We start from the raw sequence: 16101 nt of genomic DNA on the forward strand, positions 1-16101 counted from the left end.
AGTGATCCCCTTTTGCATATTTTGTTACCCTGACTCCTCCCTTTCACTTAATTACAGGGTCTGACCAAGAGATGATGCTTCTCTTTAGATCTTAATGAACACAAATGATGACAGAATGTTTTTGTTAAAGGGTTGATGTTTAAATAGGAATTGTAGAGGACTGGCCAAGGTCCAGCCAAGGGGCCATCAAGGGAAGAAAGGACAATTTGAATGGCTACTACTGTACTTTGTGTTAGACATGCATCAGACATGACACACATAAAAGAAGGTAAAAACCAAAAGACATAATTTGTTTATAGCATTGTAAATAAATTCAGACAATAATACGTTAATATTGAGACAGAAAAAACACCCACAAAACACAATATTTTTTTCATCAGTGGAGTTAAAGTAAAAAGCAAAAACATTTTTTGGACGTTCAGATAAATATCAGAACAACTCACCCTGTGGCTTTGCATCATGAAGCAACTTTCGATCTGCAGGTAGACAAACAAATCTTAGAGTCTGTAATTGTTTTAAAATTGCTGGTTCATACAGTCACGACTTGTACATGCATCCCTGCCTAAACACAAGGCACTTGATGTATGCAGAGTCAAGAGGATGAATAATGAAGATGGATGAAGGTGTTGGTAATGAGCATGATTGTAATGATGATCATGATCTCGCCTGCTCTGCCAAAAATGATAAACATTAAATGTATAATGACACAGTCTTTAAGCGTCATGCTAGAGACAGTAATGATCCTGAACTGTCTTTTATTACTTTTTAAACAGATGATGTTACCCACTCTGTGTACAGAGGCCGCCTGTGCAGTTTTCCGCAGCCAAAGGGAACCCATCACAGAGCCGTCCTCCATGCTTGGGTTCAGGAGCCGTGCACTCTCTGCTGCGGTGCCTATCGCAGTCTGAGCTACACACAGACCACTCGCTCCACTCCCCCCACCCTCCATCGACTAAGATAAAACACAAAGAGAAAAAAAAAGGTTTGCATTAACATAAAGAACTGACAAAGACAACGAAACACAAATACAACACACACACAAAACGTAAACACCAATAAAGGTGTTTTTCCCACATGAGCACGGCTTCTTCTCCACGTTGATTCATTTCAAGTGTTTTGAATCTTTAAGGGAAACACTTTTAAATTACCACCGCACTACTTACAACAGCTTCTTCCACAGTCTGTCAAAATACTTTTTCAGGCTTCTCGACTTGGAGCACAGAGACCCTGTTTGTGCCATATCTAATCAAATCTTCTTTCCGCCTCCAAATGTTCTTTAAGCTCCCTTCCTCCTGCTGATCTCATGAACCATTTTATGTCTCAAGACATAAGAAAGAATCCCTCCCAAGAGTGAGAGAGCTGCATTCTCTGCCAGCTAGTTTTATAGAATGTGATAGATGTTTTCTTCAAACTTTACAGTGGTTGAAATCGTACATTTGGGTTTTATTAAAAAACCCTTCAGCAAAGCTGATCAAACATTAGTTGTGAAAACTAGATGATGTCTTGCCAGTTTTCTCAAATAAGGTTGCATTGGGTTGTTTTCCTATTCTTGTGGCTATTCTCTCTATATTTTCCAGATTTGTTTGCTTTAACAGTCGTTCTGATTTTATCACAAGCCGATGCCACTCATTAAGTCAAGGCAGTTAAAGTGAAGTGAGGGAACCTTCCAAAGATAAACTGCCATAATATGCTGAAAGAAAACACTTTTTCGTTTACTTCCAGAACTCAAAATATCTTGACTTTATAGACGTGCTGAAATTGTGAACTGTTGGACAGCCAAACCGTGGCAGTAAGGGAATAGATCTAATAATATAATTTCTATCATCTTTTTTTTTAACCATATGTCTATGTGTTTGGTAAAAAGCAAAGGTTCACAGCCAATCATGTTTGGGCTTTCATATTACATATCAGAGAGTATTAAGTCTCAGCATGCCCTAGGTGTAAACAGATTTTCCTTGTTATGGCATGGAAAAAAACACAAACACTGTTTTTATGACACGTGTAAAAACATTGTGAAATGAAACTCCTCAGTTTTATTGCTTTAACAAAATAAGCTTTTGTTGTTCCGCACATAAAAAAACTACTAAGATGCGCCCTACTTAAAGATAGCCCTAATCTAGAGGTAATTATAAAAGAGCCTTTTTGGAATGCATATTCTAATCAATTGACTATAATTAGGACATCTGAACTTAATAGTTGCTTGAGGCTCTTTTGGGTCAAATTATTAAATCAATGCACCATGACATGGAACTATTCAACCAGTTTAAAGGTGTTAGGGAAGTCCATGTGGCTTTCTTATCACCATCCTCCCCTTAATTTTAAGTAAAGTTAATTTGTTCAAAGCCTTTCATTGATGAACATTTTATAATGGAATATACTAAAGAAAGTAACAATGAAAATAGACAACAAACCATAAAACACACAATAAAAAACTCATCTACAGTAAATGATTTTCGGGTTACAGTATTCCACTGCCTTGATGCTGTGGAATAAAAGGCTCTACCTCCCCATGGTTCAACCAATGCTGCATGGACGAAGTTTCAGAGCCTTGGAATGAAGACAAAAATGGCAACTTATTAAGAGACTTATCGTTAATCAGTAATCTGAGGCCTGGCTGTGTAGCATCCTGTATGCTAAAGTGAGAAGATTTTGAATGAGTCTTAATTTCTAAAGGTAGCCAGCATAAAGCATATCAAATTGGAGTTACGTAGCTTGTATGCTGGAAGGTGTAAGCAGATGGTTGGAGGTGCAAAGAGATGATTTATCCTAATCAGTAAACAAGCAATGCAATAATCTAAATGGCACAAATGCATTGATAATTCTTTCAAGATCTGTTGAAGAGACCTTATGTCATAGATACTTGTGAGATATTCCTTAAATGTTCCCTAAATTTAAGAAACAGGAACATGGCAGAGATTTAACATGTTAGTCAAAGCCTAGAGGAGAGAATATTACACCAAGACTGTGCAAGCTGGATGTATTAGTCAAAGGGAAAAAAGGAGTCTGGCATTTATTTTGCACATAGTTCAGAAGAAGGTCCAACTCTGGTCCTAGTATTGGTCCTTGAAAGTTAATCCCTAATCTTACACTCACTGGCCACTATATCAGGTACACCTTTCTAGCACTACACTGGACTCCTTTTTGCCTTCAGAATGCCTTCATGGCAGATATTAAACAAGGTACTGAAAACAATTCTTAGAGAGTTTGTTGTATATTGACATGACACCGATGAGCATCCAGGGAATGGACATAGAGATAGCGGACTCTTATAAGTGCCTGGGTGTTCACCTGAACAATAAACTGCACTGGACTAACAACTATAACACTCTCCACAAGAAGGGTCAGAGCAGACTCTTCCTGTTGACGAAACAGAGGTCTTTTGGAGTGCAGGGGGCGCTCCTAAAGACCTTCTATGACTGTGTGGCATCAGTTGTCTTCTATGGAGCTGTCTGTTGGAGCCTTATCTGGAGCTGTGAAAGTGGCTGGACTAGCTCAACAGGAAGGCCAGCTCTGTGGTTGGATGCCCTCTGGACTCAGTGAAGGAAGTGTGAAACAAAAGGATCCTAACTAAATTAACATCTCTGTTGGATAATGTCTCCCACCCAATGCATGAAGCTGTTGCAGAACTGGAGAGCTCCTTCAGCAACAGACTGCTGCACCCTAAATGCATCAGGAAGCCTTATCACAGATCCTTCCTCCCAGCAGCTGTAAGACTCTAGAACCACCACTGTTCCCAACAACCTCAATAAGTTGTTACATTCATGTTGATTTTTGCAGTTTCCACCTTAATCAGTTAAATAACATGCTGCTGTGATTTCATTTTTTTTTTTTGGACATCTCTGGTGTAGTTGTTATTTTTCCACATATCCATTACCAAAATGTCCACAACTGTATATTGATTATCTATTCTCCAGATGCACAGTATTTATATTGTAAAAACACTGCACAGTACAGTATTTTATTTGTTTATTTTCTCAACTCTGTCACTTATTCTGTTATTTTTATAAAATGTTTCTAAGGTCTAAATTCGTGTGTTGCTATAATCTTTTGCTGCTGTAAACAACGCAATTTCCCCAATTGTGGGACAATAAAGGTTTTTTCTATTGTATTGAATTGTATTATATTGTATTGTATTGCATTGTATTGTATTCTATTGTATACTAGCATCAGGCAAATGCCTGACATTTGTCAACTGCACATCCATGATGAAAATCTCCTGTTCCAACACATACCAAAGGTGCTCAATTGAATTGAGATCTGGGGACTGTGGAGGTATTTGAGTGCAGAGGACTCATTGCATGCTCATGCTGACGGGATTTGCGCTTTATGACATGGTTTATTATCCTGCTGGAAGTAGCCATCGGAAGATGGGTACAATGTGGTCATAAAGGGGTGGAAATTAGCAACGATCAACGAGCAGTTGTACCTAATAAAGTGGCCGGTAGTGTAGATAGAGACTAGACTGCATTGGGGAGCCTGTTCAGCCGATGAGGCCTAAAAGACATACTGTATGCATGTGAATATAACCTACATGAAAGGGGTGGGAAATAATAGTACCAGCTCAAGGGAGCACATGAAAAGCAATTAATATTGTACCCAGAAGTGACCCCTGTGGAACCCAGCAGGTTTGAGACTATCTAAAAGGTGAACGCGTTCACTATAATTTAAAAAGTCCTCCTCAGATACATCAGAAAACTGTTAAACAAAACCAGAGACAGAGACAAAAGCTGTCAGCCTATTTACTAAAATGTTAAAATGTCAAAGTTTTCGCTAAAATCAAGTTAGATTATTATGGAGGAATTTGCTGGAACAGAAGTCATTAGAAGATTATTTGAAACCTTCAATATAGCTGTCTCAGTGGGGTGCTGCTTTTGAAAGCCAGATTGGAAAAGGTAAAAACATAACAGAGACCTAAAATAAAAGGTAGATTTCAACTCAGCCTTGCCTAGGCAGCAAGCAACATCACTATTTTTTGCACTAGTGTCTCAGATTTTCTTCTTGACTCCATAGAAATTCTATGGGGCTTAGGCCAGTCATGCTCATTGGTACCATTGTTATTAATTCAGATATTGATTTAGGCGGTGTGATCAGGTAAAAAGCCAGACCGGAAAAAACAGCTATACATTCCAATATAAACAGGCAGTTCATAGTAATAGTTGATTCCCTTTTACCCGAAAGTCTCATAAGCTTTATATATTTAATATATATGATAATTAAAATGTTTGGAGAATAAAGGAAAAGCATCATTCACTTATTCATTTAATATTGTCTTCTAAGACCTTTCTTTTTAACTCCTAAAATGTAAGAAACTCTGATAGCTATTGGTTTATGTGAGATATTCTTCTGTCCACCTTTTTAAAAAACATTCTGTTTGTGTTGACCACCTCATAAATTTGAGAAATGTCTTGTTTTTTCTGCTCTCAAGCAAAATACTTTGGCTTGACTCAGTTGTGCATGGGAATAAATAACTCCAGGCAAATGTCAAAGTTGAAAATAAAAAAAATGGTTGAAACTGAAGTTTTTTTAAAAGCAAACTAACAAGTTCTTTCATTTGACCAAAGCCTTCTGTTTTTGCCAGAACCCATAAGCCTAGTTTCTACACTGATACCAGTGAACATTTGATCTTCTGATTTTACCATGGGCTGCAGGGCGTGGTTTCTATGGATTATTCTTGTTCCACTGAGTCACACAGATAGCTGATCGCATAGGGATCTAGAGAGTTTTGAGATTTACAGTCTTTGGATTTTTTTGCTGTGTTGCCTGATCCACTTTGGAGGTTGCTCAGCAACAAAGTCTAGGTGTGTTTTTTTTTGTCGAGGTAGCAGCTGCATGATGGAAGAGTCCAAAAGATTCCAAGCAGAATATTGAGCTGCAGAAAGATGAACTGACTAACTCAGCTTCCCTACCAAGGATTTTAATATTGTAGCTCATCTGGGATTTAATAATTTAAATTGCAGCTCTTTTCATGAATGATATTAGCAGCTCTTTCACATGTAGACCCTAAGAAGCATAATAGCTAACATAATACTCTTACCTGGACACACTGTGTTGCACGTGCTCTTCTGCGCTGACATGCCCTCGCAGAAGGCACCGCCGTTTAGAGGAGCTGGATTTGTGCAGGTTCGTGACCGTTTCTGCACGCCCCGCCCACAGCGTACGCTACAGTCGGACCAGTCGCTCCATGAAGACCAGCCTCCATTCACTGAGGGAAGCAAAGATTAAAACAAAATCGCAGTTAACAAGACGTTTTCTATCTTATGTAAAAGTGAAATAGGAGGCTGAGTCATGGGTTTTCTAACACTACTCAGGCTGTTTGTCTAATCTGCTCATTTGCTGTCACAGGGAAGGAAGCAATACTATTGTTCCATTACTATACATCTGTCTAAGGCTATTGGCAAGAGTAAGCCCATCAGAGCCCTTCATTAGCATTATGGAAATTAATAATTGATGATCTACATCAACCCTTGGTGAGAAAGAATTTGATATATTCCAGCTACAGCTTAAGGTCCTTTACGAATAAATAAGAGTACAAGACGGAAGGTCAGTACAACAGGCATGAAACCACTAATGAATGCTTTGCTTTAGTCAAAATTGTGTGATGCCAGTAGGACATTATAATTTTACTCTGTATAGGCCCATTAAATGCTGGAAAACATTGTTTGCTTGCCTGCAGCTATACAAAACGTTTTGAACACAGTATTTATTGCAGGCACAAATAAGCTGTAGAGTGTCACTGACCCCACGGAAGCTGCTTTTCAATCATTAATAACAGGGCTCTTGTAAATATTGTGACTATGTCAGCTTGTTAAACACAACTGATCAGCCGCTGTAACCTGCTCTCAAGATTCAAGAGTGCAAAAGGATTTTTTTAAGTGGTTTCTATTTAGTTTTTAGGGCAATTAGACAGAAGCATTTTGTATAGAAGATTTATACCTGATTTAGTTTGACTTTACATACATATCTTACCGTAGACTATAACCATAGCTGTGGCACTACGTCTCTTGGCGACGATGTTGCTGGCAACACATGTGTAGTTCCCAGAGTCAGAGAGGCGGGCCTCTGAGATGATTAGATCATGGTCACCATTTTTACTAATCAAGCCATCATCACCAACATTCAGAGGCTCTTCGTTTTTAAGCCATTCCACCTGCAAACAAAAGAGCAAGCCACATTTCTCCTTTTAGCTGAAAAGAAACGCTTTAATATGAGAGGCAGCAGATCTTTTTTCAGTGCTACAACACCTCTAATATTAGCAACTTCTCCAAGAACTGATGAAACACTGCCACACCGGGACTTTCTAATGTGACCCTCCTTAAGAGGATTATAGTGAGATAAGGATGGCACATGCCTTCTGTTTTATCCTCCATTATGATGGAAAAAGAAAAGAGTTGCGTAAGTGTGCCATTTTCATTTATATTTTCAACCACGTTTCTCTCTATCCTGCCTCTCCATCAAGCTCCAGCCGCACCCACTGGCACTCATGATAGGATGTGTCAAAATCAAACAGATGGATCTTTATCTGCAATAGCGATAAAGCAACACTAACTATTAACTTTTCAGTACATCTCTACATTTATAAACAAAATTATTAGTACCTCTAACAATTTAAATAACATAGATAATAGATTTTTAAGAATTTTTACTGTTTTCTAATTTGATCTGAATTTCTAAAAATGTATTTTTTATCGATTCACAACTTTAGGGTCCATAGGGTATAAATACAAAATAAAGGCCCATTTCTTTCAGTCACCTGGATGAATGGTGATGCAGGTTGATCTTACCACAGTGTTCACTGAGCTGGATGACAAATTGAAGGTTAAAATATCTTTAAAGTTCCTTGTTAGAGAACTGCAGCAGAGAATAGCAACTTGGCATGACCTCTTACGCATAACAAGAATAAGATGCAATTCATTGCATATCTGTAATCAAACTGTTAGGTTTTTCTTTTTTTGTTTGTTGTCGGAAAAAAAACCTTTGAACATTTTGCAAAAGAAACATAAAGGTACTCTGTCGAAGTCAACTGTGAGGGTTTTAGGTAGTTTAGAAATGTGTGCAGATGCTGTTTTTCTTACCTAATGCTTGTGTAACCAGGATAATTTCTTCCATTCAATTGAATTAATCCTAATTATATCAAGTATTAATTTTCCTTAAGCAGTTTATTTTTTGTTATTGAAATTCGAGTTGGTGAAATTGTGTTTTCTTAAATATTTATTTTATTTTTTTAAATTTATTCTGAAAGTCCTCTTTAATATAAAAAAAGGTATTTATTTGAGAATTGTTGGATCGAGAGATCCACATTTAATCTCAGTTTATGATCTAGTCATGTGATATCATTATCACGTGACGTGTTGTGACGCTGCCATTAGTGTCTGATAAGATAGCTGCTGCTCAGTAGACTAGCGGAACGTGCTGGATTGTCACTACCACAGATGTCTGTATGTGAAAATAATATTAATATATTACCAGCATTATTGTTATTTCTGATGGTAAAAATTTAGTCACATGCACACAGACTCTAGCCCAATGTTTGCCGCAGTGATTGAAAACATTTTTCCAAGTCATTTTGTACCTGACTGTTAAACATGTATAATATACATAGCAAACAAGCTGCACCCAAACTATGTTTGATAAAAAGCATTGGTAGATCATAATACAAGTTGGCATCCTCCAGTCACTACTTTACACGTTCCGTTGATTCTGATGATCCGCATATGTTCAATATATTCATGAAGGCAAAAATGCATAATCTTTCACCTGCTGTTTCGCATATTTTAGACACACAATTCTTGCGTCTGCTTTGTTAGTTAATCAGCATTGAACAGGCTTTCAGGTTGGAATATTTTTAGACACAATCCTTTAGGAGATTGCTGCCGAATGTTGTCAATCTAGTAAAAGGAGGTTGGAGAAATTACTGGTAGCAACGCTACCAAAAACTGTATCACCTGTGATTTTTGTAACATATTAAAAATGTAGCCATCATCAAAAAAGAAAATTTTTGCAGGGTGCCATTAAACAAGGAAAGAAAGTGGGTTGGTACCAGAGATGGGAAGTAACGAAGTACAAATACTTCGTTACTGTACTCAAGTAGATTTTTCTGATATTTTTACTTTACTTTACTACTTATTTTTATGGCGACTTTTTACTTCTACTCCTTACATTTTTACACAAATATTTGTACTTTCTACTCCTTACATTTTAAAAAATTGGCTCGTTACTTTAGTTTTGAATAATTTCAATGGAGTTACCGTGATTATTTTTCACGTCATCAATACCAAATTCAATCTAATTGGATGGGAATCTACGTTGCATTTGACGCACCACTACAAGATGAATCGACAGATTCGTGGCAAATCATTGCAGCTTGGTGGCGGTGGCGTTAGCATAGTAGTATGGACGACGAGATGATTGAAAATGAACACAACGGAGATCTAGTCCTATTGGCAGACATCCATTTAAAGTACTTTGTTACTTTTACTTGAGTAAAGAAGTTTAATCAGTACTTCCAATTTTACCAGAGTATTTTTTAACACAAATATCTGTACTTTTACTCAAGTACGGAAAGTAAGTACTTTTGCTGGAATCTCTGGTTGGAACTTTAAGTTTCAAACTGCAAGCCTTTTTAGCTCTCAATAATGACGTTTATCTGTCAAACAGAAGACATATCAGAGTTTAAAGTCAATTAGGATACAGCTAACTTGATGCAGGTTTAAGATATTAATTCATATGATATAGGGATGTAAACAAATAACTGACTTATGATTAACTGTTTAATAATAGTTTAATAGATTCAAATTTGTTCCATCCAATTAAATGATGACATTAAAAGGAATTTATTTCAGTGTGACAGTCATGTCACCATCCAGTACAGGGTGCTGCTGTTCATTCCTAAGTTGTCATGATCTTAGCACTGACTGCTGGCCTAATGCTCACTAGATTCACCTGTCTAAGTCTTCCCGGTTGTTAATTAGTGCTCATCTAATACACCTGCTGCTGCTTCTATTTATATGTCTCAGTAGCAGCCAGTGTGGCCAGATTACTGCTGCTCATGCTTTTGTTTTAGTGTAGGGTGACCATATTTTCAATTGGGTAAAACTAGGACACCTTGGAGAGCGCGGGGGGGATAATCTCTGTTCCCATGCATAGAGATGTCTGTGGCATGCACTCACTTAACATAGGCCTACGTAATCCTACAATAACATTATATTTACAGTTGATTTATTAAAAATGCTTTTCAGTAAAAGTCAACAGCAATAACTCTAATAACAAACAATAATTTTATTCGAGATGTATTTATTAAAAATGCTTAACAATTCCTGTAATGAATAAATAGCACAATGAAAGAAATAATGTCTTATCATCGGGATTTGCTCCGTGATCAGAGGAAATGTTACTTGGCGCCGAACAGTGGTGAAAATTGGAAGTTCAGTTTAATATAATACAAATCTGTGAATAGTTCATTCTGAAATGAATGAAAATAGTTGTTTTAATGGTTATAGAGTCAGATATGTGGCGGTAATGTTTGGTTTATCTAAAGGTTTTAATCTGTTACTGTGTAAATGGGTTTGGCAGATTCTAATATATCTGCAGGGTGGGGACTAAAAATCTGATAGGAGTTAAATTTTTTTATTGCTGTTTTGCACAATATGCTTAACTAAGTTTTTTTTGTTGTTGAATATTAGAGATTTTGCAGATATATTTTGTTCTGTAAAGTGTTTCAACAATATAAAACTGGAGAATACATAACCAATATGCAGCTATGGACATTTTTACAGTGATGGATATTTGAAAGTAGGAGCAACATCAGAGATGTGCAAAATGACAGCAGCATGTTATTTAACTAACTAAGGTTTCTATCATTACATTTGATTTTATTTGTTCCTGCTCCCGGTTTCAAGGACTTCGAAGGATCCAGTCAAGGTAGACCGCGTCCTTGGAGGATGCAGCCCAGGTTTTCGAACAGAGCCTCTGATTAAGAGCAGGGCTGCCCGCACTCAGGCGGCTCAGGGATAACGTCACACGCAGCGTTGTGCGCAGTGCCCTAGTGCCTGTAAATTTAATGGTGCAATTAAGGTAATTTAAAAAATAATTTCCTCACTTTCTAAAAAAAACCCGGGACGCCCGGGACAGGACGTGAAATACGGATATGTCCCGGGAAATACGGACGTTTGGTCACCCTATTTTAGTGCTCATTCCTGGGGTCCGGTGGAGACAGTGGTTTTAGCCTTTCATAGTGTTTCTGATTTCCTGATCCTGATCTGCCTATTTTCCAATGAGCGTTCCGTGTTCCTGTCTTGGCTCAGTGGAGAGAGAGTGTTTTTGCATTTCGTAGTGATCCTGATTTCCTGACCTGTTCTGCCTCACGGTCACTGAGCCTGCATGTTCCCGCCTGAACGTTCTGCCTGTACTGTCTCCAGACTCCTGGACCTCTGATTCTTCTTGTTCTGATCTGTTTCCCTGACCTAGCTCGGACTCCTGCATGTTCTCTGGGGCTGCAGCATCTAGGACACTCTGATCACCGCTCGCCGCATCTCATTGGCAGCCCACCGGCTGGATCCTACCACGTTTTATGGAGATGGACTGAACTGTTAAACCAGGTTAGTGACTTAAATGGATAATCATGCTCCATCAGATTATCATGGCCACTAATCTGTGTTTTTTTTCAGAGCTTCCAGTCATAGATGTCCTAGCCGCAGCCACTGCTATCCACAGCCCGATCTTTATTTCGAATAAATGCTTTGAATTATCCCACTGTCTGCCTCGCCTTAAATACTGGGTCCTTCTGTCCTGCCTCATGATACATTTGGGACCTAACTGGTATTTGCAAGAGATCTTATTCCAGAGCAGAGGCATGCTAGAGCAGAAACATGAATTAATCGAGAGTTACATGCTTTGAGTTTGATTACAATAAAGATTAGCTGCAACAAACTTGCCGTACAATTAGTTGAAATTAAGTGGCAAACAGTCTGACAGCATGTGAGAGCAACATACCAAGTCTTATAATGATAGTTTTATTTTTTTGGAGTTATTAATCAAACTTCACATGTTCTATTAATCTATTATTCAGTAAAACAATTGCTTTACTGTGGGGTTAATAAAAAAAATAAATCTAATGTCCAGAAAATTTTTATTTATTTATTCAGTATTCAATACAGCTGGCACACTGCATTGTTGAAATAATGTAATACTTTATCTTATTGTAAACAAATATTTAGTTATGGAAAGATCCTCTTGATAAAAGAGAAATGTCGTTAGTTGATTGATAAGATAAATCAACTTAATTCCCTATTCTATAACTCTATGATTCTTCTAAGGGTTTGTTAAAAGGCTAATTTTGAAACATAAAGCTAATTTTACAGTACTATAACAAACATCATGGGAAATGTTTTAATAGAATAAAATATAAGAAAGAATGCAATAGTATCCAATTCTCAAAGAGAATATCACATACTGCTACAGAACGGGAAAAAAGTGGTATAGGCATGTTTACCACTTTGTTGCATCACTTCTGTAAGTTTTAAGAAGTGAGAAGACTCGCTGCCTGCCGTGTTAAAAACAAAATGTTTGTCCATTCAAGTTTGTTTTGAGACTTGAGCTCCCCGGCCTTTGAGGGCCTCCTTTGTGAAAACTTTGTTGAATGATGCACCAAATCTTTTCAGCTCATGACAAGTATAGACTGCAAAGACCGGCTTTATCAGCTAAAATGAGAAGGGAGCTGTGCAGTTGCTTGGTATGCAGATTTTGCTTTGACATGGTTTTGGAGAAATAAACATTCTTCTGCCTGAAAAAATTGTGGTTTTGACAGCAGCATATGTAGCAGTGTATGTCATTCAGCATTAATTGTGCCTAAAAGATAGACATCTGCCCTGTATACACTGTCGCACCCCAATCAATCAAATATGTGCTAAAAGATGACCCAGGATATTGCTCGTTTGTTAAAGCTTCCATGTCTTATATCCAAGATTCAACATTTTACAGTATACTTTCCCTCAGTCTTCTTAAAAGATACATTTTTTTCTGGATATGTTTTTTTTTTCTTTTGTATCTTTGCATGATACATTTTTATCTTGTATTTCTGCATCTTAAGTTCCACTGTGTTTTACTAATAATAGTTTTCGGAGTGTTTTCCAGACCGACAATTATTTTCACCACAGGGTGTCTGTATGGCTGAATACTTGAAAATTGCAGCCATTCACTGCTGATTTTATCTATTTTTTTCCCTTGCCAATATGACCAAATCCCAAAAGTTGTTTTAGATTTACTATAAAAAATATTCCTAAAATTTTGAGTAATTATAGTTTTTGACAGCATGGTAACCTCCTTCTTGTTTTCACTTTTGAAGGACTAATTGGAATGTGCTTTCAGCTCCAAATCATGGTGACTTGTTGATGATTAATGTTCCACCGGGTTTTTACACAAATTTTCTATAATTTTGTTGTCACTTTTCCAGTTCTTTTCCACAATGTGCCAGTGGCATCAAATCTAAAATGACCCCAAGTGAAATAATTCTGCTTTTTATCCACTTATCTACTTTTAAACCAGTCTTACTACGGTGGTTCACACTATTTATCAAACTGGCAAATGTCCAACTTAAATATTTAGGCAGTCAAAAAGTTCTAGTTTATTTTTCACTTTAAATAAAATCTAAAAAAAAAACGTTCATACGCCTCATACAGTCAGGGACACTTGACAATTATTTGATATACTGTATATGCATTGTCATGATTATGCCCTTTGTGGACTTCTGTTTAACTTTCTTTTTAAGTTCTCAGTTACACTTTGATTTGTGTTATTCTGTGTTTTCTTGATCATTGGTTTGTTTCCCATTTTGTGTTACAGTATATTTAAGCAGTGTTTAATTTTTGAAATTTCTCCGTTGCTCCCTTATGTCATTCTCCTTTCCATTAGCTTCTTCTAGTTACTTCTGCCTACACTTGCTATCAGCTAATTAGTCCTCTTATTGTTTCTGTCTCCCATATATACACCTCCTGTTCAATTACTCTTTGCTGGATTCCCTTCCTTCATTCATTCCCTCTGTGACCTATGTGTTCCCCTTTGTTCTGGGTCCTGTGTTTTGTGATGATTTATGTGTGGATTTAAGCTTCAGTTACTACCATTGGTTATTAAATCTGCAAAAAACCACCTCAGCTTCTGTCTCTGCAAAAAAAAAACTCCACACAACCTGATATGCATGGTGAACACATGCTTTACTTCATGTTTCTAACCAATATTTTAGATAAACTAATTTTTATTCTTTAATTTCATTATTCAAATTAGGTTTATTTCATCCTCTAAATTTCATCTACATTGCTGTGAAAGAAAAGCTTTATTCTGTTGCTTTTAGTCTCAATTAAATGTTCTGGATCACCAGTAAGAGGTTTAAATTTGAAGGCAAATGGTAGTGATGGTGAGATGAAGCCTCATGAGGCATTAAACCGTTTGGGCTAATTGATGTGAACATGGTGACATGTTCACATTTTTTTCCCATTTAAGTTCCTTTGAAATCGTTAACTACAGGTGTGTATATTGAAATCTTTTGTACGTTTTTAGGTGTGAAAAAGAGAACAATCGGTTAAGGTATACTGCTTTTCTGCCATTTTAGTGTAATAAGCTCAAGAAGACAGTGAAAGTGCTTGTGCAAATTGGGCCATGATGAGCAAAACGAAAGGCGTTTGTCATTTTTATTCAAAAATAATAGTTTTTCCACAGTTTTTGGTTTTACTCGGGTTGGAAGTTATGTGCTCAATCAATCTTTTGCCTAAACCAACCAATCTAATGTGGTAGTGTTTTTACCCAATCAATATTTGTACCAGCAGGGCAAACCAGTACAAATTAGTCACACTAGCCAAAATAGTTTTAATAGGCACTTTCAAAAGTCCAAGGTGGGTCTTCAACCAACATTCTCAGGATTGGAAGTCATTGTCATACAGCTGACACCACTGGCAATGAAGCAATAGAACATGAAGCCATTCTACTTAAAAGTGATGTTCCAACTGTAACCAGTGGTGTTCTCAGATCTTGAGCATTACATTGTTTAATCTAACCAAAATTGTTTTAACCAACTAGCTTGTTTGTTTTTCCAACACTTCCTGAAGCAATCACGCATTATGGCATTACAGCAAGGCTTTGGACGCCATTTATTTAGGCCCCTCCCCTAAACAGACAAAGCCTCGACATGCGCTTCGGAGCTGCCTAAATAGATCACCTCTTCAGCTGGAGATTGCTCTAATGAAGGCCAAAAGAATGGACAAAGACTCCTGAATAGGTGTTAAAACGTAAAATAAACAAAAAAACTGAGTGTAATTTCCGTTGCCTTCCAATTTAAGCCTCTTTGTGGTTACTATGACCTGAATGACTGATAATTTACACGTTCTGGATCATGAAATAAATGTTAATATCAGCTAATTATATTCAAAGTAAATATAAAATTCAGTTTTTAATTTGAAATGTTTATTTATCAAGAGGAAAAAAAACATATCTTAACAAATATAGGCCTATTTAAAACTGTTGTTTCCCATTTAAGAAATGAAACTGGGCTATAATCTGTTTTATGGTCAGATTAAAATGTAAAATAATGTTTTTATTTAGAATATAATCATGGTTTCTTTTAATTAAAACCCCATAGGAAAAGGTAATTTAACTAAAGGCCGAACTAATTCAAGGTATCAGCGTAATGTTATTCATCTTAAAAGTTATTTTTGATCTTGATTAATGAAAAGTGATATACAATGAGGTCCTTTTCGCACTGTGGAAGGATTACAGCCAGCTTTTATTTGCAGATGTGCTTTAATTCTGCAAAATTCATATCACAGCATTATAATCAGATTTAAGTCAGAATTATGACTAACCCACTTCAAAACATTAATTTCCTTTCTTTTTAATCATTCACTGAGTAGACCTGATGGTTTTCTTTGGATCGTTGCCCTTCTGCATAACCCGAACAAGCTATTGTTTAAAGTAATGAGTAGAGACTCAGATTCTCTGGTATTGCATGTTTCATCAATTATAGCAAGTTATCTTGGTCTGATTTGGGTAGCTGTTCCCTCTTAAAAGAGAAAAATAGAGTTTGCAAAATTCTTTTAACAATAATGTCAGTAATCTTTG

General features: G+C 36.8%; 1 protein-coding gene across 1 annotated transcript in view; it reads right to left on the reverse strand.

Moving 5' to 3' along the window:
* LOC119773220 (netrin receptor UNC5D-like) overlaps positions 1-16101 on the reverse strand; it is a 280262-nt gene that overhangs the window by 54479 nt on the left and 209682 nt on the right. Inside the window, exons 5-8 of the mRNA XM_038270115.1 lie at positions 6967-7147; positions 6035-6202; positions 788-952; positions 444-476 (exon numbers count right to left, since the gene is read on the reverse strand). Coding sequence (XP_038126043.1) covers positions 444-476; positions 788-952; positions 6035-6202; positions 6967-7147 — 547 coding nt within the window. The remainder of the gene's footprint in view (positions 1-443; positions 477-787; positions 953-6034; positions 6203-6966; positions 7148-16101) is intronic.

Source organism: Cyprinodon tularosa, unplaced genomic scaffold (genome assembly GCF_016077235.1).
Source record: "Cyprinodon tularosa strain WSP-4 unplaced genomic scaffold, ASM1607723v1 ctg750, whole genome shotgun sequence".
In the NCBI taxonomy this organism is placed as follows: Eukaryota; Metazoa; Chordata; class Actinopteri; order Cyprinodontiformes; family Cyprinodontidae; genus Cyprinodon; species Cyprinodon tularosa.